Source organism: Lissotriton vulgaris, chromosome 7, assembly GCF_964263255.1.
Source record: "Lissotriton vulgaris chromosome 7, aLisVul1.2, whole genome shotgun sequence".
NCBI lineage: Eukaryota > Metazoa > Chordata > Amphibia > Caudata > Salamandridae > Lissotriton > Lissotriton vulgaris.
In genome coordinates, this window is record NC_141695.1 from 1,674,677,041 (window position 1) to 1,674,699,154 (window position 22,114).

General features: G+C 48.1%; 1 protein-coding gene across 3 annotated transcripts in view; it reads left to right on the top strand.

Annotated features, from left to right (window-relative positions):
* The window catches only part of RAD21L1 (RAD21 cohesin complex component like 1), a 1,036,426-nt gene that overhangs the window by 785,680 nt on the left and 228,632 nt on the right, over window positions 1–22,114 (top strand). For all 3 annotated transcript variants that reach the window (XM_086932732.1, XM_086932731.1, XM_086932733.1), the window contains one exon: window positions 9,165–9,394. In XM_086932732.1, coding sequence (XP_086788858.1) covers window positions 9,165–9,394 — 230 coding nt within the window. The remainder of the gene's footprint in view (window positions 1–9,164; window positions 9,395–22,114) is intronic.

A 22,114-nucleotide genomic window follows, 5' to 3' on the forward strand; every position in this document is an offset into this window, starting at 1 on the left:
GGCTCAGATGAGACTTCAACTCCCAGAAACCATTACACCTGGGAAGTCAAACTCGGGGAAGGAACAATGTGCAGGGTCCAAAGCGTAGAAATGAAAGTGGAGTTTTCACGCTTGAAAATGAGTCCAACAAACTCCCTCAGGTCCCCTTTACAGTCCAAACCCCTGTGCAGTGCAGTCGGGTCCTGAGCCAAACATACAGTGATCTTGACTCCTCGTCATGTCACGAGCTGCCGCTGGCAGTAACACCTTGACTGACCTTGCATCAGGGGCGGGCAGGAGAAGTTCCGGTATGCCGGAGAAACAGACGAAAGCCTTGACAGATGGTGCCAGCGTCCCTCCTGCCGCTTGTAGAGACGGAGCCTCCAACGCACCACTGGCTAGTGCGTGAATTGAATGAAGAAAAACAGACGCCCTTCTTGTAGGAAAAGAGAAGAGGCCACACAGGGGAACTTCAGGAGCCGTTTATTAAAGGACAGCGAGGCAAAATGCATTTTGGCATTGTAGCCTTCTTCGGTTGCCGCTGTTACCACGTGATGACACCACCCTCCTTGAGCTGCCTTAAAGGCATGGTGCCAGTTTTTTGTGTTTGTAATTACTTTCATTTTCTATGCTAACGGCTTTCAACGCTTGCTCTTTTGCAGATTGTTTTGATTCTACTCATTAAAGGGAGTTCAAGTAATGCTTACCCTTCTGTTGTCTATATTATATACTATATCATATAGTATGTGGTTGCAAAAGCAGTAGCTTAATATTACATTGATTAGCCTCTTTTGTAGGGGCTGTATTGATGTGTGAATTTTTTTATATATATATATATATATATATATATATATATATATATATATATATATATATATATATTGCTGTATTTCCGGCGTCCCCAAGCATGGACGGGAGAATTCAGTGCTTACGACTTTGATGAGGATACTCCTAGAAGAGAACTAGGATTACAGGTAATTAACTTATCCGTATAGTACCACATTACGATTTACGAGAGACTTACAAGTAAATTAAATTTGCCAATTGTGTGTGAGCCAATTTTATCAAGTTTAGGAAAGAGAGCACAGTCACTTTAGCACTGGTTAGCAGTGGTATAGTGCACATAATCCTAAAAGCCAACACAAAGTGGTTCAGAAAACAAGAGGTGAAAGCAAAGGTTTTGGGGTGACCCTGCAGAGGGCCAAGTCCAATAACAGGCATCCAGGCACTCCCCACTGAAACGTCTACTGCGTGGGGTGTATCGTTGTTTGACTTAATCATGTTTGCATTAGCGCTTGAGTTATGGTAGTGTTCTCAAAACTCCATGGTGATGATTCATGTGTCAACGTGGTTCTTCAAATCTAAGGCTGCCACATCGGACAGATACAAGAAATGTCACAAGTTCTCGAATGATTGACAGGTTAGGTGGCAGTACCCTGATTATGGCTGCTTTTAACCTTCTGGTCAACAACTTGCTTTGTCAGTGCAATAATTTGATTTCGATGTACAGGTTTGCAGCTGCATCTGCCTTGCTGTCTACAATAGGAGTGCTCCAATAGGTTGCTTTGCTTCCAGGATTGCAACCTCATCTGGCATGTGCTGTTGTATTAGAAGAAGTCTAAAGCTAAATGGATTTCCATTCCCAGCATTTAGTGCCTCTGAAAATCCCACTTTGCTCATGGCAACCTGGTCCATTTCCCACTAGGTGGGGGACAGCAGAAGCAGGATTTGTTTTGAGACTGGCAGAAGAGGCTGATCTCTAATACATAGTTGTGCAGTCTAAGTTAGCAATGGCTTTTTCAGATGTGAAGGGAATGTGAACTGAAGCGATAGTTAAAGATGATTTTGTAGTAGGAAGGGGTAAACGGTGAGAAAGGCAGATTGTGATGTGGATTCGAGGGGGACTAAAGAAAGCACAACTGCTAGGCCCTAATGAACACTTAAGTACTAGGCTGAAAATTGCCTAGTACTTAAGTGTCCATAAGGGCATTGGCTACTTTAGCTGAAACACAGGCATCTATTGCATCTGGAAGCTTTTGGCACCATCATATCAAGGTGCACTTTGACAAGATTGGTTTACATGGGCACTTCCGCCTCCTTTCTTTTTGTCTTGGAATCAGCAAAATGTCCTGTCCTCCCATCATTAGGTTTAAGAACTAATAATGTATCATTTTTAGTTTCACCAGTGGAGTGACTAGGTAATCTTAGTTGGCAAAACATGCAAAGTCACCCGGAAATGTCAAATGGAGCTGTAAACATGATGTCCGAGGGCCATATATGCCCTAGAGAAGAATACAGTTGCAAAATCTCCCACTACCAGAAAGTACTGTTAGTACTGTTTTAGTCACTCCATGTTTTGCAGGTGCAGAATCACTATAAAGAAATCACCTTCAAACTGTTTGTTTGCCGCCAAGTTGCTCGCTGGATGGAAGCGACCGCCCCAGAGGAAATCCTGTTGTTTTAAACTCCCCAAGACTTTGCCGACCTCGCCGGACCCGCTTCGCGGGTCCCGCAGCGCCTTGCGACTCTAAGGCTGCAGTTTCTGTGGGAGCTAGTACCGGAGGCGCGGGCAGGTAGGAGAGCCGGCGGGGCTGCGAGCACAGGCAGGGACTCCAGTCTCCAGGAGCCCCTGCGCGCCCATTCTACACACCTGGGCTGCTCTCCCCGCTGGCCACGCCCCCCGCTTCTCTGCTTGATAAGCCGGTTGCCTGCACAGACCCTCTGATCACCTTCAAACTGTTTGTTTGCCGCCAAGTTGCTTGCTGGATGGAAGCGACCGCCCCAGAGGAAATCCTGTTGTTTTAAACTCCCCAAGACTTTGCCGACCTCGCCGGACCCGCTTCGCGGGTCCCGCAGCGCCTTGCGACTCTAAGGCTGCAGTTTCTGTGGGAGCTAGTACCGGAGGCGCGGGCAGGTAGGAGAGCCGGCGGGGCTGCGAGCACAGGCAGGGACTCCAGTCTCCAGGATCCCCTGCGCGCCCATTCTACACACCTGGGCTGCTCTCCCCGCTGGCCACACCCCCCTGTCCACCAACCAATGACAGGTACTAACAGCGTATAAAACTGACCATAGTTCCCGCTTCGCGGGGGCGCGCGGGAGGGCGCCGGGAGAAGCCCGGGACCGTCTGTGGCCGTCCGGGGCCGAAGGAGGCCGGGCTGGGCCATTTCTCTGATATTTGTCTAACGGTGCACTCTACAGTAAGTGATATCTAAGTGCTGTATCTTGTTGGCGTGTAGTAGTGCAATGCCTGTCTCCACAAGTAGTGTCATTTCGACAACTCCACCGGTCGAGACCGGACCACTGGCAATTGGTCCATTGGATAAATTCTTTTTCAATCGTTCATCTTTATCCATTGACAAAGAGATATCACTGGCAGAGAGGCGCGCTGGGCGCAGATTATCCATTGAACTACTTAAAAACTCTACGGACAAGCACCCTACTCAAACATATCCTGCCTTGGTAACACCATTATCCTCAGTAAATCTCCCAGCCGTAAATGAGCGATTTGATGCACCCATAAATGCACCCATAAATGTAACAAATAAGGACAATGCTACTGAACTGATCTCATCCAGTGGGAGTCATATTAACCCTACGTTGCTTCTTGACTCAGGTGCCCAGGCTGCCTTGGCTCAACCCAAGCATGGATCTAAAAGGAAAAGGACTACCATACTGAGAAAATGTAAATTTGTTGTGAAACCCCCACAAAAGCATAGGACATTACATAAAACTATGTGTACTAGAGAGGTTGCCACTGAAGCAAGTTGTAGCACAGAAAGTGTACAGTATGGGAATGTTGTTTTATTGGATAGCCCAGTCCCTGGAAAGAATATCTCTCCTGAGACAGGTCCCCCAAATGATGACAAGCTATCATTGTTCGCAAACCTGATCCCTGAGATAGAGAAGCTGCTTAGACTAGTTCTTTCCCCGATAGAGGATCGAATTGCTAAGCTCTCTGATCGACTAGACCATTTCGAACAGGCAACGTTAGATAACTTCTTTTCTACAAAATCATTGATTAAAACTAACGCTAGGGTAGATGTAAGTATCAAGCACCAGGGCAATACCAACTATGCTACCCAAGATAAGGGAAGAAGGCCACAAACTAATCCCCCATTACCACCCAAGTCAGGTAGTGCGATTGTAAATAGAACTCCCAAACCTACTGAATTAGTTCATCCAGGCCCTGCTCCAAATCCTCCTAACACTGCAAACCCAGTCCAGTCCGTGGTGTTTCAATCGACAACAATACCAATTCCTCCCTCTGTTGTAGGGCTAGGGGTTAATGTATGTCCCTCAGCGGGTAAAGTTACAGTACCTACACAATCAACTAACAATCAGTTAGTACCAAACAATCCTGTTGTTGGGCTAGGGGCTAATGCATGTCCTTCAGCGGGTAAAGCTACAGTACCTACCCAACCAACTAATAACCAGTTGGTACCTAACAAACCTGCACTCCGCCCTGTTCCTACAGTTACCAAATCGATCCCACCACCCTTGATAAAGCCACCACATAGGAACCCCCCAGTGAACCTTACCCCAGATTCTTTCCCCTACGTAGCAGTCCTCATAAATGTTCCACCATTATCTGTAGGACAGAAAGAAACCTTCCAGATGCTTAAAAACAAGATCATGCACTGGTTAAGGGAGAATCGACCTCTCCCTGGAGACGTCGATGGGTTAATCTTAGGGGTAAGGAGAATAGATTGGATAGGGTACATAATTAAAAGCCTGGGTGGGGATTGTATTGTGGTTAACTTTCAGGATCCAAGGGTGGCTGGATGGATAACTAGACAGGGATGGGGTACAAACAAGGGAGGTATCGGAATTGTCGATCTCACCTTCTTTTACCCCCACCCAACCAGTGTATTGACTAGCCTGCTTAATGAACCCGTAAATCCCCCCACCCTACCATGGCCAATTATTCCCACAACAGCTCCACCTCCACTGTCCCAAAACTATACTACATGTATGAATTATAACCCTCCTGTCGGATGGCAGAATCAGGGTTGGGGATGTTGACAAACCGCTCAAGAGTTGTGCAGTAGTATAGGAGGGTGTATCAATGATTTTAAAGGGAGCTGTGATGATCATGATGTTATTGCTGGTACAACCATAATTGTTGGGAACACTGGAAAGGGGAGTCTTACTGTGGAGGGAGGAGGTAGGATAGCAAATATAAACGCTAGTGTTGGGGAATTATCCACACCAACAGTAAACATGGTTGACAATATCATTGACGGTTTTGCGAAGGTCGCCAACAACATTGAAAACCCAATAACTTCACAACCATGTTCCAAAATTAGCAATTCCGGTGGGACCGAGCTTAGCTCTGGTATGCTTCTATCCTGGAATATTGCTGGGTTGGGTAGCAAGCTAGACTCTCAATCTTGGGTGGAATTCATCAATGGGTTCGATGACTGTTGTTTCCAAGAAACTTGGGCTTGTGACCCCGTCTTTCTTTGTGGCTATTTAAACTTCTCTATACCAGCCTCCAAAGGTGGAAGGGGTCGTCCAATGGGAGGTCTTACTGTGTGGATAAAGCAGGACTTGGACATCTCTATCAAAATGTTGGATTTGGGAACTAGCGATTTGCAACTGTTAAGAATCTAATCAGAAAAGGGGGTTTTAATGGACTTGTATAACGTCTACGCAAGAGGCAGCAACTCAGTTAACTCTTCTACTTTAGAGGTGCTGTCTGCCTCCTTAGAAACTAAGTCCCAAGATAGTAGGGTAATAGTAGCCGGGGATCTTAATAGGACTTTTGAACCTCTTGACTGTACAAATGATCCCTTAGGGAAGGATGAGGACAATCTTTGGGGAGTACCACCTTTACGTTTAAATCCTGTCACACGGTGGACAAAGGACATCCTGTTATTAAATGCTATTTGTATGGAGCACGGTCTAAGAGCCCTGAATGGGAGAACCCCAGGGGATAAGGGGGGCAGTTGTACTTTTGATAACGGCAACAGCAGGAGTAGAATCGATTACGTAATATGTAGTCTCCAGCTGTGGCAGGGGGTTATTGATATGGCCATCAAGCCTAGAATAGAAAGTGATCACAACCCCCTTTGTGTGACCCATAGGTGGTGGAATGTTGGATCTGAAAATTTGCATCTATGGAACGACCAGATCCCAGTTATGACTAATGATGGACGTAGGCTAAAATGGCCAAGGGTACTGGCAAATGATGAAACAATGACCTACATTAACCTTGAGGTGGATAACGCAATTTCCGCCATGGAGGCGGTAGATTCCACAATCCCCGGGGCTAGGGATATCACAGATATCCATAATAAGCTATTTTCCCTCCTTAAACCATGTTTTCTGACTAAGACCAATAAAGGGAGGAAAAATCCAGATGTTGGTAGGTGGTTCAATTGCCAGTGTAGATCCGCACGATTGGAATTGGGCCAAGCCATTAGAAATAGGGACAGTGGTGCAATTAGAGTGGCAAGGAAATTGTATAAGTTAGCCATTTACCAGGCCAAGAGGAAATGGGACGAAGATCACTGGGTCGAGTTAAAAGGGGCTTCTAGCAGCAAGGATTCTAGGCTCTTTTGGAAAATCATTAAGTGGGGCAGAGGAGGTAGTCCCGCAAGACCTGACAACAACGTAGCCGAAGAAGCCTGGGTTGAGTACTTCAGGCCACAATATGCCGAAGTTATGCACCCCGGGGTAGGGGAGGGCATACTGCCAGTCTTTGCTGTTGACAACTTGTTCTCCCTTGAAGTAGAGAATGCAATTAGTTCTGTAAAATGCGGGAGAGCACCAGGGTTAGACGGGATACCCCCAGACATCTTCAAGCATGACATGAAGAGATGGGTGAGGTACATTTTTTTGTTAGGAAACGCTCTAGCCAAGGGGGGGATGGTTCCCGAGCTATGGAAAGGAGCAATCATTATTCCCATTTATAAAAAGGGAGATCGTTCACTCCCCGCCAACTACAGGCCTATAAGTCTGATAGCAACCGTGCAAAAAGTAATGGGGAGAATGGTTACAAATCAGCTTATGGACTGGGTGGATGACAATAACGCTCTTTCCCCATTCCAGGCAGGATTCAGGCGAGCAACCAGCACTATTGACCAGGTCTTCCGCTTTACCATACTGCGGTGGAAGACGGTTCTACTTGGTAGGGGCTGCCTGTATGTCGCATTTGTCGACCTAAGGGCGGCATTTGATTTGGTCCCCAGGTTTAAGTTATGGCTGGTTCTGCAAAAACTGGGGATTCCTGCTGAACTGCTCACCCTAATCATGCGTCTGCATGAATCTAATTTCGCAAGAGTCCAGTGGGGTGGGAATGGCGAGTCAACTTCGGACTTCCCGGTGGAAAGGGGGGTCCGACAAGGCTGTGCCATGGCACCCTTACTCTTTTCACTATTCATTAATGGGATTGTCGAGCGAATGTTGAAAGCAAGCGTAGATGCTCCATCGTTAGCGGACGTCAGGGTTCCGATCCTGATGTTCGCTGACGACACCCTGATCATGTCAAAAACCACTGCTGGGCTACAACGCGCATTAAACATATTTGATGTTTTTTGCAAAGAGCACGGCCTAGAAGTAAATGTGGGGAAGACGAAACTAATGGCCTTCTCCCCACGCCATAAAACTTATCCTAAGATAACCCTGAACAATAGCAAGTTAGAGACTGTCAAGGAGTTTACATATCTAGGGGTACAGATAGCAGAGGGCCCTGGTTGGTCACATCACCTGGAAAAAACAGCCCTAAAACACCAACAACTATCAGGTGCATTGCGGGGGGAACACCGAAAATCCAAGACGAAACCGATCAAACCTGCCCTTATAGTTTATGATGCAAAGGTCTTAGGTGCGACCTTATACGGTGCAGAGTTGTGGGCTTGGGACAATCTCTCGACCTTACAGACATCTGAGAACAAGTTTCTCAGAGGGATCACAGGCCTCCCACAGAACACCCCCCTAATACCATTGTTCCTGGAGTTGGGTAGACGTCCAATTAGCGATAGAGCGCGACTGCGCCCTGTTCTCTACTGGAGACGTCTTTGGACAACTCCTGAGATTAGGCAATATGCTGATGGTTTCCTTTCGATAATCAAGGAAGATAACTTCCACAAGATAAAGTGGCTAAAAAATTTAAGGGCCATGTTAATTAATCTTGGGTTTTCCAATCTTTGGACCAATCCACTGGGGGAGGTCTTCCCAAGCAAGGAAGCCCTCAAATTACAATATTGGGGCTGGGTGGGCAGCAATCTGCTGAGAGGTGTTAGGTCTGACTCTATGGCGGGTCGCTTCTTGGAGACAAAAATCTATCCTATCTTAGAAAATTACTGGGACACTATTACGGTCCCAATGGATAGGAAGCTAGTCTTCCAGCTTAGATCTGGTTCTATTCCCCTAAAAAAACTAACTGCAGGTTGGCAGAGGTCGACCAATATGCTATGCCCAGTATGTGAAACAGCTGTGGAAAGCCTAGGTCACTTTCTATTTGTCTGTAAAGCCTATTCTTCACCTAGGAAGGTATGGCTTACACCTGTATGTAAAAACCTTGGGACACGAGATAGCGCAGTGGCATTGAGAATTTTGTGCACATCAACCCAGGAGTCGATAGTTATTGGGGTAGCCAAATACTTGGGGTGGGCCTGGGCAATTAGGCGGCGATCTTTGGGGGGGCCCAGTTAATCAGGTTTTTAATTGTTTTATAAAATCCAAAGCTAATTTGTTATATATGTAAATCTTCTTATGTCGGTATTGTATGAGCTTGCACAAAATGCTTATATGAATTTGTATTTGTTAAATGATATGTTTTTATTCTGTCATGTTCAATTTTATGCTGTGCTTTTATGAGAAATTATCTCGAATAAAGCTTGTACTTGCTTGCTACTATAAAGAACTGTGTGGGACAAAGCCCCACTTAATATGGCTTTCAATCATTAAACTTTAATTTGTCCTGAATGCCAAGGCTCACCTCCAGAAAGGAAAAATAGTGTGGTGGCATTCTGTAGGGACACAGTGCTAAAGGTTTCTCCATCGTGCTATCATGCATTTTGAAGATTTTTCGGCATAGTTGTTCAACCATTTTATTAAATCTTTAAAGTCCGACTTGCCACTTATGCATATGAACAGTCTGTAAATTCAAATTTCAAGTGTAATGTCATATTATTGAAAGTCAAAGTAATGTATATTCCTTTAAATCTTCATGTGTTTAGTTCCAGTAGGAAAGAAAAAAAACAAGAAAAAGAGGAAGCTTCTTGTTGATACGGTGAAAGAACTTAGTAGCAATACCATGAAAAAGCAGCTGACTGATTTCCTTGACACAATCACCAATGTGGATATTGCACCCCCGACAAGGAAATTGATGAGGTGGAAAGAGATTGGAGGTGTGGAAAATCTTTTGTCCAGGCCGTCACAGAGTCTGATTCATGCCAAGCTTCAAACGGTAAAATATTTTATTAACTATGCAGCTGTACCTTAAGAACTAGGACATCCTATTTTAACCAGTGGTAAAAAGGCCTTAAAAGTGTTTATTTTGGCTGCACATCGACCTCATTCGAAACAACCCAAGATTCAGCTAATGAGCTCGATGTGCTGAGCTCTCCTACTTGCCCTAGAGTCCACAATAGCTCGGAATCATATTGTGTGTGAGGGAGTGCCTGAGAAGAGCAGTGCTCTTACCTGTGTTTAACCTTAGATTGGTTACTTTTACTTCTGTGACTTAATACTCTCCGGACTTCAATCAGCCACATCTTCAACTTTCTGCAGACTGTACATTTTCCGATAAATTCTTCTAATCACAGATTACTGAATGATTGGAACTTTCATAGATTCACATGCTTTAATCATTCACTGTCGTCGAGATAAGAGTCTCCAGTACCATATAATAGTAATAAAATGTTAGATTGAGCTTCAATGCCTTGTCCTTTCAATTTGCAGATTGTAGTCTATTTAAAAAAGAGACATAGCTTATACTTCAGCCAATCAGGCTGTCTTGCCCTCTAGAACACTCCTGAGAGTTTTTCCAGTCCCTCCGATTTTCTGGGCACGTCATACTAGGGAGTCTCCACTGAGCTCTGCTCTCTTTTGCCCTACTTGGATACTGTCAAGAGAATATTTCCAGTTTTCCGATGCTGTGCAAGTATTTTCCTTATGTCCACAGTGTTTTACTCCATAGAAATCAGATTCCATTTAACCAGCATGTCAGACAAGGAGAAGAAAAGTCTCTCTAGGGCCTGCAATGCCTGCGGTAAAAAGATCCTACACTTTGAAGACCTGCACCAAGACTGCATTTATTGCATCTACTCTGCTGAGGTCTGTAAGGTATGTCGTACCTTTTCAACAAAAGCTTTGAAGGATAGAGAAGGAAGGCTGCTAGTCTCCAACAGCTCAAAATCAGAAAAGAGACAGTTTTAGACTCTGATAGTGATGACTCCTCCTCTTCTTCGTCTTCTAGGAGATCCCATAAGAGGGAGAAATCACCCCATTCCTCCTCTGAGCAGCAGAGAAAAGCCTCGAGAAAGATCACTCGTGGGTCTTCCAAAGGCTGCAGTCCTTCAAAATCTCACAACTCTAAGGTATCAAATTCAAAAAAGGACAGAAAAGAACCTTCTGCATCCTCCAAAAAGGTCATCCTCTGAGCTATCTTCTCCACCTCTTAAGGTCAGTCACACATTCAAAAAGCTTTCCTCAGCTCCGCCTGCCAACAGTTGACGAGAACATAGTTGTCAGTGTCTTGGACGCCAAAAACGTATTCAGCAGCATCATCGACGGCAGCTACAATCACTACGTTGTCCACCATCACCTTCTTCGTGGCATCCGTGTCGATGGCATATATCACTAGACCATCAGTGCTGAAGATTACTCTGATCACATTGTTGCCTCGACCGACTGCATCTCCTTTGATGCCTATAACCCTGCAATCGGTGATACCAACTACTACACTGTCTTTGGTGGATAAGATGTTCGCTACACCGCCTACTACCCTGTCTGCAAAGAAATAATGGAAAAACCTCAGGAAACCAAGGTTTTAACTCCAGAACACTACTCTCCAAGCAAGATGACACCCCAAATTCTAATTTCTTGGAGGAAGAAGCTTCAGATTATATTGGTCCCTTTGGGGTTGCACACAGCCCCTATGAGTTGCATGTTAATTGCCAAGAAGAGGACTATGATGAGGGTTACGAACAGCAGTATTATTATTCTCATGACCAATATCAGCAGTCATTCCAAGAGGAGATGGTTTGTCTACCAGGCTCTCCAATTTCTGACTTGCAGTTCATACTTACAGATTATAGAAACCGATTTCCATCTACTACACCTACTGCACCACAGGTCTCCACACCTTCCACATTTTGTGGAATTGTGCCATCCGAAATGATGTTCTAACAAGAAAGCGGACACACTCAGCGGACTGAGGTCATCTTGCCACGAGTGGGAACTGGATCAGGGAACAGTCAACCATATATTCTCACAGTGGGGAAACCCCAATCTTGATCTCTTTGCGAAGCCACAGAATAGCAAATGGTGATTCTTTGCAAGCTGGCATCACCATCTGGAATCATGAGGGAATGCAGTTTCCATGGTATGGTCTGGAATCTTTGCTTACGCCTTTCCGCCCATTCCCCTGATTCCGAAGGATTTCACAAAGATTAAGATCGAACCTTGAAGAATGATACTGATAGCCCCAATTTGGCCTCGCCAACATTGGTTTACAGAACTCCTCTTGCTGTCGGAGACACCTCACATCCCACTGAAGGTCTCATCATATCTTCTGACGGTGAAGTCCTGCATATGAATCCAGTATCTTCACTATCAGGCTGGCTCCTGAGCGCAATAAATTTACCCATCTGAACATCTCTCCTGAATGTAGTTAGATACTTTCCAGGGCCAGAACTTATTCTCACAAGTGGAAGAGATTTTTGTGTATGGTGTCAGCAGAAGTGGATACATCCCCGGTCCTCCTCACCTGATCAGATATTACCAGGTCTATTGCAATTGGCAAGTTCAGGTTTAGCTCATGCATCCATCAGAGTTCACCTGGTGACCATTTCCCGATTTAGGTGATCACCAAGGTCACCCTCATTTTGGTCCTCCAAAATAATCGAACAGTTCCTCAGACTTATTTTGAGGACAGGATAATTCTACGTAAAAACCCAAAGTTTGTCCCTATAGCCCCTTTGGACTTCCACCTCAATGAGCTGCTGCTTTTAAAGACATTATATCCAAACAATTCAATACCGGCTGAAAGCGCTCTTCACTTTTTAAAAAATCAAGAGGTGCATAAAGTTCTACATAGACAGGACCAAGAGCTTTCGCAAATCTAAACAATTGTTTGTGGCTTAAAATGCACCACGGAAGGGGCAACCCCTTTCCAAATAGAGCATGGATAGATAGATATCAGCTGCAATTCACTTCTGTTACCGTGCAGCAGGAAAATGGTTACAAACGTCTGTGCATTCTCACTCTACAAGGGTATGTTCAATTTCAACAGCCCAGTTTGCAGGTGTGCCACTCCAGCATATTTGCAGAACTACTACCTGGAAGCGACCTGCATACCTTTATGCAACACTACTGCTTGGATTCATCTCCTCAAAAGGATGTAGCAGTAGGATAAGTGACTTATTTTGCAGTAAAGGTGAGCTTCCTCTTTCTTCCCACCAACCTATTTCTAGTTCCGCACATAATATTTGTTTTTCTGTTTTTACGGCATACTGAAATGTTCTCGTATTTTGAGCGAAAGATTATAAGAGATGTTTGTGGTTATGTTGGTTTTTTCTATGTAGCATAGATATCTCTATAGAATTGTATTCCTAACAACTCACAGTTCAATGTGCCTTACTTCTGCTCTACTCTGATTCAAGCATTTGAATATGAAAGTTCCAATAATGAAGTACGAAAATAAGTTGATTTCCTGTGACTGTAGTTCTCCAGTTTTGGAATCTTTCAAAGATTCAAATGCGATCCTCCCCCTCCCCTGAGATGCTCACCTTTCCCTCCTTTAAGGGGGTCTCTGGCACTCGTGCTATGGAAAATATGAGGAACTGGAGCTTCTTTCTGGAGTGGTCTAGAGGGCAATGCTGCCTAATTGGCTGAAGTACAAATGTGATCTTTTTTTAAATAGACTGATATGTGGCACAATTGAAGGGCCTAGGCCCTTCATGTTTTATCTTTAACATTGAATTACTATTATATGGTACCAGAGACTCCCACCTTGACTATGGGGAATAATTCAAGCATGTGATTCTCTGAGAAATTACAATACTGGAGAACTAAAGTTAAAGGTAAGTAACTTACTTTCTCCCTCGTGTCTCGATGCCATACCAATGCTCCCAGGTTCAGTTCATTCAGATAGAACTGCCCAATCTTTTGATTCCGGTACATTAAGGAAATGTCACAGTGGAGGACAATCAAAACACTTCCGGTCCGGCTCCGTGTCCACGTTGGGGCAGAAGCCGAGGTCAACGCTGGCTGGGGGTACAGCCGGCTGCGGACGTGGTGGCGCTGGAGTCTGTGCCGGTGGAGGCGTAACTAGGTCGACTGTTATCGATCCGGGGGCCCTGCGGTGCCGAGGCTGAAGCCGCTGGTGTCGAAGGCCTAGGACCCCGAGCTGGCGTTGACCTCTGCTTCCACCCCGACGTGGACACAGAGCCGGCCGACGCCGGATCCAGCGCCAATGGGTACTTTTGTCCCGGTGTTCCACCCTGGCCATTTTCAGCCATATTGGCAGCCAGAGGAGGGCGAGGAAGACTGAAGGGGTCTGGTGACCCTTTGAGAGACCAGTTGAAGTACAATCCGGACTCGAGAGAGGACCTGGGGGATGCCAGTGATCTGGATACCTCCCCACATCTAAGCATGTTGTCTCCTCCCACCATGGCTAAGGAGGAGGGCGCATCATACCCAGTGGCGTTGCGTAGGTCAGCCGAGGCTCTCCACCTCGAGCTACCTACGGTGGCAGTCAGGACTAACCTCTTGACAGAGGTGCTACAGCCGGCAGCGAGCTCTTCAGAGCCCCTGCTCCCGTTTAATGAAGCCCTCACGGACATCCTTTTTGGCACCTGGTCCAGGCCCAACACAGGGGCTCCTGTGGACAGGATGATTGCCTGATGCCACCGCCCGGCCCTGGGCGACCCCATTTTCCTCTCCCAACACGTCACCCCTGAGAGCTTGGTGGTTCAAGCCTCCACCTCTAAAGGTGCCTTCCCTACTGCACCACCGGAAAGGAAATCCAAAAAGCTGGACCACCTTGAGATGAAAATGTTTTCCTCCGTCAGCTTGGGACTGCGGTCGGTAAACTGCTTATGTCTGTTGGGCTATTACTCCAACTCTGTGTGGGATACGGTGGGACAAGTGCTGCCTCAGTGCCCGGAGGGGACCCGGGCCATACTCTCCCATGCACTTTCCGAGGCGAGAGACACAGCAAAGTTTACCATCCGCTGTGGGCTGGATACTGCTGACGTACTTGGCAGGACGATTTCAACGCCTGTAGCCCTTCAACGCTATGCCAGGTTGCGTTCAACAGGTTTTTCAGGGGATGTCCAATCCACCCTTATGGACATGCCCTTTGATGGCCGTCCCCTTTTCGGCGACAAGGCAGACAACACACTAGAGCGCTTTATGGACTCTCAAGCTATGGCGAGGTCCTTGGGCCTCTCCACCACCAGCCCTGCGCAGCCTGCCTTTCGCCCCTTTCGTTGCAACGAAGTCAAGTCAAGTCAAAGAATTTATATAGCGCACTACATACCCAGAGGGTCTCAAGGCGCTTGAGGAGGGGTGGGGAATTACTTGTCAAATATCCACGTTTTAAGTTGCTTTCTGAATGCTAGGTGATTCTGAGTAAGGCGAAGGTAAGTGGGAAGGGAGTTCCAGGTTTTAGCTGCCAGGTAGGAGAAAGATCTACCTCCCATGGTGGTTTTGTTGATGCGAGGTACAGTGGCAAGGGCTTGGTTGGATGATCGTAGCTGGCGGGAGAGGGAGTAGAAGGACAGTCGTGTGTTGAGGCATTCTGGTCCGATTTCGTAGAGTGCTTTGTGTGCGTGGGTTAAGAGCCGGAAAGTAATCCTCTTATTGACGGGAAGCCAGTGGAGGTTTTTCAGGTGACCAGAGATATGTTCTTTACGCGGGATGTCTAATATGAGCCTGGCTGAAGCGTTTTGGATTCGTTGGAGTTTTTTCTGGAGTTTAGTGGTAGTACCGGCGTAGAGGGTGTTTCCATAGTCCAGTCGGCTCGTGACCAGGGCTTGGGTGACCGTTTTCCTAGTTTCGGTGGGGATCCAACGAAATGTTTTTTTGAGCATGCGAAGAATGTTGAAGCAGGATGAAGAGACGGCGTTGACTTGTTTGTTCATCGAAAGTGAGGAATCCAGGATGACGCCCAGGTTCCGTGCATGGTCTGTTGGGATGGGTGCTTTTCCAAGGGCTTCTGGCCACCAAGAATCGTCCCATGCAGAGGGGGAGGTACCTAAGATAAGGACTTCTGTTTTATCCGAGTTCAGTTTCAGACGGCTATGTTTCATCCATTCGGCTACTTCTTTCATTCCTTCGTGTAGGTTAGTTTTGGCGGTGCTAGGGTCATTGGTGAGTGATAGGATCAGTTGAGTGTCATCCGCGTAGGAGATGATGTTGAGGTTGTGTTGGCGTGCGATGGTCGCGAGGGGGCTCATGTATACGTTGAAAAGGGTGGGGCTGAGTGAAGATCCTTGTGGCACGCCGCAGATGACTTCAGTGGCCTCTGACTTGAATGGTGGGAGGCGGACTCTCTGGGTTCTTCCGGTGAGGAACGAGGTGATCCATTCTAGTGCTTTTCCTTTTTCTGAGGCGCTGTAGAAGGGTGCTATGGCAGACTGTGTCGAAGGCTGCGGAGAGGTCGAGGAGGATGAGGGCGACTGTGTCTCCATTGTCCAGTAGAGTTCGAATGTCGTCTGTTGCTGCGATGAGGGCGGTTTCAGTGCTGTGTTTGGCTCGGAAGCCGGACTGTGAGGAGTCGAGGGAGTTGTTGGCTTCGAGGAAGGCGGCGAGCTGGTTGTTGACAGCTTTCTCGATGACTTTGGCCGGGAATGGAAGGAGCGAAATGGGACGGTAGTTTTTGAGTTCGGTGGGGTCCGCTGTGGGTTTTTTCAGAGGGGCGCTGAGTTCAGCGTGTTTCCAGCTCTCCGGGAAGGTGGCGGAGTTGAGGGAGCAGTTGATGACGTCTCGGAGGTGCGGTGCTATGATGGAGTCTGCTTTGTTGAAGATGTGGTGAGGGCATGGGTCTGTGGGGGATCCTGAGTGGATGGAGTTCATCAGGCGGATAGTGTCCTCAGTGGAGATTGGGTTCCAGTCATTAAGGATGTTCGAGGGTGGTGAAGGTCCAGCAGATGGTTGGGTGGGTTGGTCTCCGGGTTGGTTGTCGAAGCTGTTGTGGATGTCTGCAATTTTGTTGTGGAAGAATGAGGCTAGGGAGTCGCAGAGGGCTTGAGAGGGGGTGATGTCGTTGGAGTTGGCCGAGGGATTGGTGAATTCCTTGACGATGTTGAAAAGTTCCTTGCTGTTGTGGGCGTTGCTATCTAGTCGGTCCTTGAAGGCGGTTTTCTTGGCTTTTCGGATCAGTTGGTGGTGTGTGCGAGTGGCATTTTTGAAGGCTTCCTTCGTGCTGGTGGTTGGGTCTTTTTTCCAGGCCTTCTCAAGGGAGCGGCAGAGTTTCTTGGATTTCTTAAGATCATTGTTGAACCAGGAGGCTTTCTTGCTGCCAAGTTTGATTTGTCGTTTTTTCAGTGGTGCTAGGATGTCGGCGCTGTTGGATAACCATAGGGTGAGGTTGGTGGCGGCTTGGTCGGGGTTTGAGGAGTGGGTAGGGGCGTTTAGAAGAAGCGATGAGGAGATCTGGTCGATGGTGATTTTGTTCCAGTTTCTTTGCAGAGTTGGTTGGGGGTGGTTGTTGGGTTTGGGCTTGTTGTAGGTAAAGTGGACGCAGCTGTGGTCAGTCCAGAGGAGAGCCGTAGTGTGGCTGAAGGAGACATGATTGCTGGAGGTGAAGATAGGGTCGAGTGTGTGACCTGCGATGTGGGTGGGGGAAGTGACCAGTTGTTTAAGTCCGAGGTTGGCGAGGTTGTCCAAAAGGGTGGTGGAGTTATGGTCGTTGTTCTTTTCAAGGTGAAAGTTGAGGTCTCCCAGAAGGATGTAATCTTTGGAGGGGAGCGCGTGTGGAGTGATGAAGTCCGTGATGTCCTCACTAAATTGTGCGCGGGGTCCTGGAGGTCTGTAAAGGAGGGTGCCTCTGAGTGTGGTCTTGGGGTCGGTGTGGATCTGGAAGTGAAGGTGTTCAGAGTTGGCGAGATTGACGTCAGAGCTGGTTGAGATGTGGATGGATTTCTTATGGACGATAGCGATTCCTCCTCCTGTGTGGCCGGTACGGTCCTTGCGTATGATCTTATAATCTTCTGGGATGGCAATGGTGATGTCTGGGGCGGAAGAGGCGTTCATCCATGTTTCTGTTAGGAAGGCGACGTCCGGAGAGATGGTGTCTAGTAGATTCCATAGGTCAATGGCGTGCCTGTGGACCGAACGGGTGTTGAGCAAGATGCATTGTAGGTTGTTGGGGTCGGGAGTCTGTGGTGTGATCGTGGCGGAGTTGTTGTAGGTGCCGCTGAATTTGCAGGAGTTGCATGAGAAAGGTCCATGGGTGTGTCCAGGAGCGGCTTGGGCGCAGTTGGGGGAGCGGCCGGGGTTAAGGGCTAGGAGGGTGGTGGCATCGTAGGTAATGCGGGAGGGCTGGGCAATGCGAGGGCCAGGGGGTCTGGCGCTGGGCGCGGTCCAGGCGCGGACGGGCGTAGACGGGCTTACCTTTGGCGCACCTTCGGCGCGATTGGGGCGCGGTCGCTGCGCGTGAACGCTGCACGACGATGCTCCTGACATATATGGAGAGTGGAAGGGGAGGGGCGAGGGAGGATCAGCTGGGAGGCGGGTGCGTGGTTGAGGGGGCGGGCTCCAAGCAAAACAACAACAACTGTGTAAATGGCGCCGAGAACGGGAGAGCAGACCGGGTTGGGGGTGGGGGGAAGGTGAAATTGATAATCCACGCGGTGGCAAACGCAGCAGTATGCAAATAAATGATGTGGCAATGTCCACTCAGCAGCGCAATACAGGCACTCCAATTAAAGTAAAATAATGCAGGTAAAGTCGGCAATCAAATGAGCGCGAGGAGATGACTAACAAATAAATAAATAATTCTGTAGGCAAGACAGGGGCCGATACAGGGCAGCAGCCAGCGTGGTTCTGGGGACCAGCAGGCGGGCCAGTCCACCACAGCTCCCTCTGCAGCAGCCTCCAAACCTTCCTAGTCCGACCTTTCAGGGCCACCGAATACCAGTGGGTGGAAGGATCCGCCAACACCTTCCCGCACTGGCGCACCATGGCGTCAGACAGGTGGGTTCTGCAGAGAGTCTGAAGGGGCTACTCCCTCCCCTTTGACGACCCCTCCATCCATGCCACCTCATTTCGGAGGATTATCTGGCCCTTCTCCAACAGAAAGTTTCGGCACTCTTGGCCAAGGGTGCCATTGAGCGTGTTCCTGCCCCAGAAGTAAGGTCATGGTTGCTATTCCCACTACTTTCTCGTATCCAAGAAGGACAAAGGCTTGCGTCCTATCTTGGATCTCAGGAACGTCAACTGCTTCCCCCAGAAGGAGAAGTTCAAGATGTTGACGCTTGCTCAGGTCTTGTCTGCCCTCGACCCTGGAAACTGTATGGTAGCGTTGGACTTGCAGGATGCTTATTTTCACATCCCCATCCTGCCGGCCCACCCGGCTTACCTGCAGTTCACGGTAGGCCACAAGCACTTTCAGTGTACTGTGCTCCCCTTTGGCCTTACCAGTGCCCCTCGAGTGTTCACAAAAGTGATGGCGGCGGTCGCAGCTCATCTGCGCAGATCAGGGGTTCCAGTTTTCTCCTATCTCGACGACCGGTTTTTGAAGGGGGGCTTGCCCCAGGCACTCATAATCCACATCAACACTACGGCCGACCTCCTGCATTCGCTGGCGTTCTCCATCAACGTGCCGAAGTCACATCTGACCCCTTCTCAGAAGCTCTTCATCGGAGTGGTTCTGGACTCAATGCAGTTCCAGGTTTATCCTCCCGAACAGCGAGTCCAGGATATTCGGGCTATGATTCTGATTTTTTAGCCCCTATCCTGGGTTTCGGTCAGGATGACCCTGAGGCTGCTGGGCCTCATGGACACCTGCATCCTGCTGGTCGATCATGCCAGGTGGCCTATGCGAGCTTTGCAGTGGGACCTGAAGTTCCAGTGGGCGCAGCATTTGGGAATCTGTTCGATCACGTCCAGATCTCGGAGGGCGCTGCACGACAACTGCAGTTGTGGCTCACAAACCAGGATTGGGTCAATTGCAGATCCCTCTCCCCTCCCCATCTAGAACACACAGTGGTGACAGACGCATCCCTTCTGGGATGGAGCGGCCACATGGGAAAGGCGGAGTCAGAGCTCCACATCAACCTTCTGGAGCTTCGGGTGATCCTTCTTGCACTCAAAGCATTCCTTCCCTCTGTCCGGGGAAGAGTAGTGCAGGTGTTCACAGACAACACCACCGCCATGTGGTACTGCAACAAACAGGGCGGGATGGTGTTGTGGACCCCATGTCAAGAGGCCCTCCGCCTCTGGACATGGCTGGAACGTCAGGGTATATCTATGGTGGTTCAACACCTGGCAGGTTCACTGAACGCCAGGGCGGACTAACTCAGCCACAGGTACCTGATGGATCACAAATAGCGGCTTCACTCTGAGGTGGTGCAAGGTCTCTTTCAGCAGTGGGTAGAGCCTTGGTTGGATCTATTCGCCACTGAACAGAACGCGCAAAGTCAGCAATTCTGCACGTTGAAATTTCCAAGGCGGCACTCGCTAGGCAACGCTTTTCGTCGCGAGTGGAGTTGCGTTCTTCTATACGCCTTTCCGCCTATACCTGTTACTCCAGTATTGGAACTTTCATAGATTCTCATAGCTTGTATCATTTCCCGTCTTCGGAATGGGAGTCTCGGTAAACAAAATAACATAGCAGTAGGTGCAAACGAGAAAGAAAAAGGACTAGTCATCATTCCCTTTTGCCGCATATCCACTTCTTTTTGCAAAAGAAACCAAAGTAAAGCAAAAACCAATCAGATTAGCCTCACCCCATAGAAACCTCCTGAGAGAACCTCAGAGCCTCAGATTTTCTACCGCAGGTTGTGCTAAGGGAGTCTCCTTTGAGTTCTGCTCACTTCAACTCTAGTTGACTACTTTTTCAGCATTTTTTCTTCAAAATGGTTTAGTATTTCATCTGGAAATGTCTGACAAGGAGAAGAAAGCCCTTTTCAAGGCGTGTGCCACCTGTGGCAAGAAGAGGCTGTATGTTGAGTACTGGCATAAGGACTGCATTTATTGCCTGTACCCTGATCATGAGGCAGCGGACTGCAAGATCTGCCGCACCTTCTCAACAAAGACTCTCCGGGACCGTGAGGGTCGCCTCCTCACTTGGCTCCAGAAGCTGAAGTCGAGGAAGGAAACTCTTTCAAGTGACAGTGAGGATTCATCATCTGCCACCTCATCCTCAGAACGTCCTGTTAAGGCCTCAAAAAAGACCCCCCGTGAGTCTGAGAGCCGGAGTCCTAGCAAATCTCACCATGGTGCAAAGGAGAGGGGAGGACTATCTTCAGCTACAGCAGTGGTGGAATCTGCTAAAGCTTTTAAAAAGCCCTCTTCTCTAACATCTGAGAAGTCAGATAAAGATTCCAGATTGTTGACGACGTTGCAGAAGACTCAGTCGACGAAGACTTCCAAATCTCAGGTGAAAAAAGCTGCACTGTCGACGGGCTCGTCGACGGTACCTTCTACTCTCCACATATCGACGTCCGTGTCGACGGAAGCGTTGACGACAGTTACAGCGATGAGTGTGTCGACGAGAGTGTTGACGTCAGTAGCAGCGACGACTATGTCGTCGACGAGAGCAACTACGATGACGACAGGAGTGTTAACAGTTTCGTCGACTGCAGTGTCGACTATGCCCATCTCTTCGACGGTTCAACCTCGGTCGACGACCTCGTCGACGAGGGTTTCTCTTACAACCCCATCGCCGACGGTACCGTCAACGACATATTCGTCGACAGAGAGGATCACTATTTCCTTAAAGAGAAAAACGCCTGATATGACGTCTCCAAGGAGGGTTACCCCCTTGCCTCCCACACTGTTGCTCGAAGAAAAATAGGAATCTTACGGAGATGACCAGGATTATTTTGGCTGTGCCCATAGCCCCTCTCAATTGTTGGTAAAATGCCAGGATACTGATTCTGAGGGTGAATACCGTTGAGTGCTCATACCAGCAATTCTTTCATCATCAGGAAGGCGCAGGCCAGTAGGTGGTTTCTGTCCCTTCTTCCCTCCTGGCAAATCTTCAGGGTATGTTACAGGATTATAGGAAGAGATTTTCACAACCTACTCCTCCTCCTTCTTCCTTTTCTGCAGATCATGCTGTGTCTGCACCATCAGCTTCTGCAGTGGTTTCTCCAGGAGAACCATCCCAGATGGTTTCACAGCTGCAGGTATCCAGCCCAGGTATACCTCCAGTGGTTCAGGAAGTACAAGACGATTCCTCGGACAAGGATCAGGAAGATGGCAAAAGATCGAACCAATGTGTTGAGTGGGATGATTATGTGAACCCGGATCCAGCTTCACCTACTCCAGATCCAGTAGATTCTCCTCCGGCAGACAATGGAGGCTTTCACAAGCTGATGGATAGAGCCTCCAGTAGATTTAAACTTCCTATGCCTTCGGTTCAGACGGAATGCTTCCTTTATGATTTTTAAGGAGCCTTACAGGAAAGTGGTCCGTTCCATTCCCATTGTCAGCCATGTCTGGGACGAGGGGTTGAAGGCAATGAAGAACCCAGCCACTGTCATTACAGTTTTGCCACGCCTGGAAAAGAAGTACAAGGCCCCTGAAGATAGTCCAGCGTCCTTGATAGGTCAGCGGAAGCTGGATTCGGTAATATCGCAGGCGGCTCAAAAAAAGTCACACAATCCTTCTTCTCCCCTGACGACTCCTCCTTTTAAAGAAGGCAGGCGCCTTGATAATCCGGGGAAAAGGTTTTCCTCTATGGCGTGTCTTTTGGTAAGGTCAGCGAATTCTTTGGTGATCCTTGGCAGAT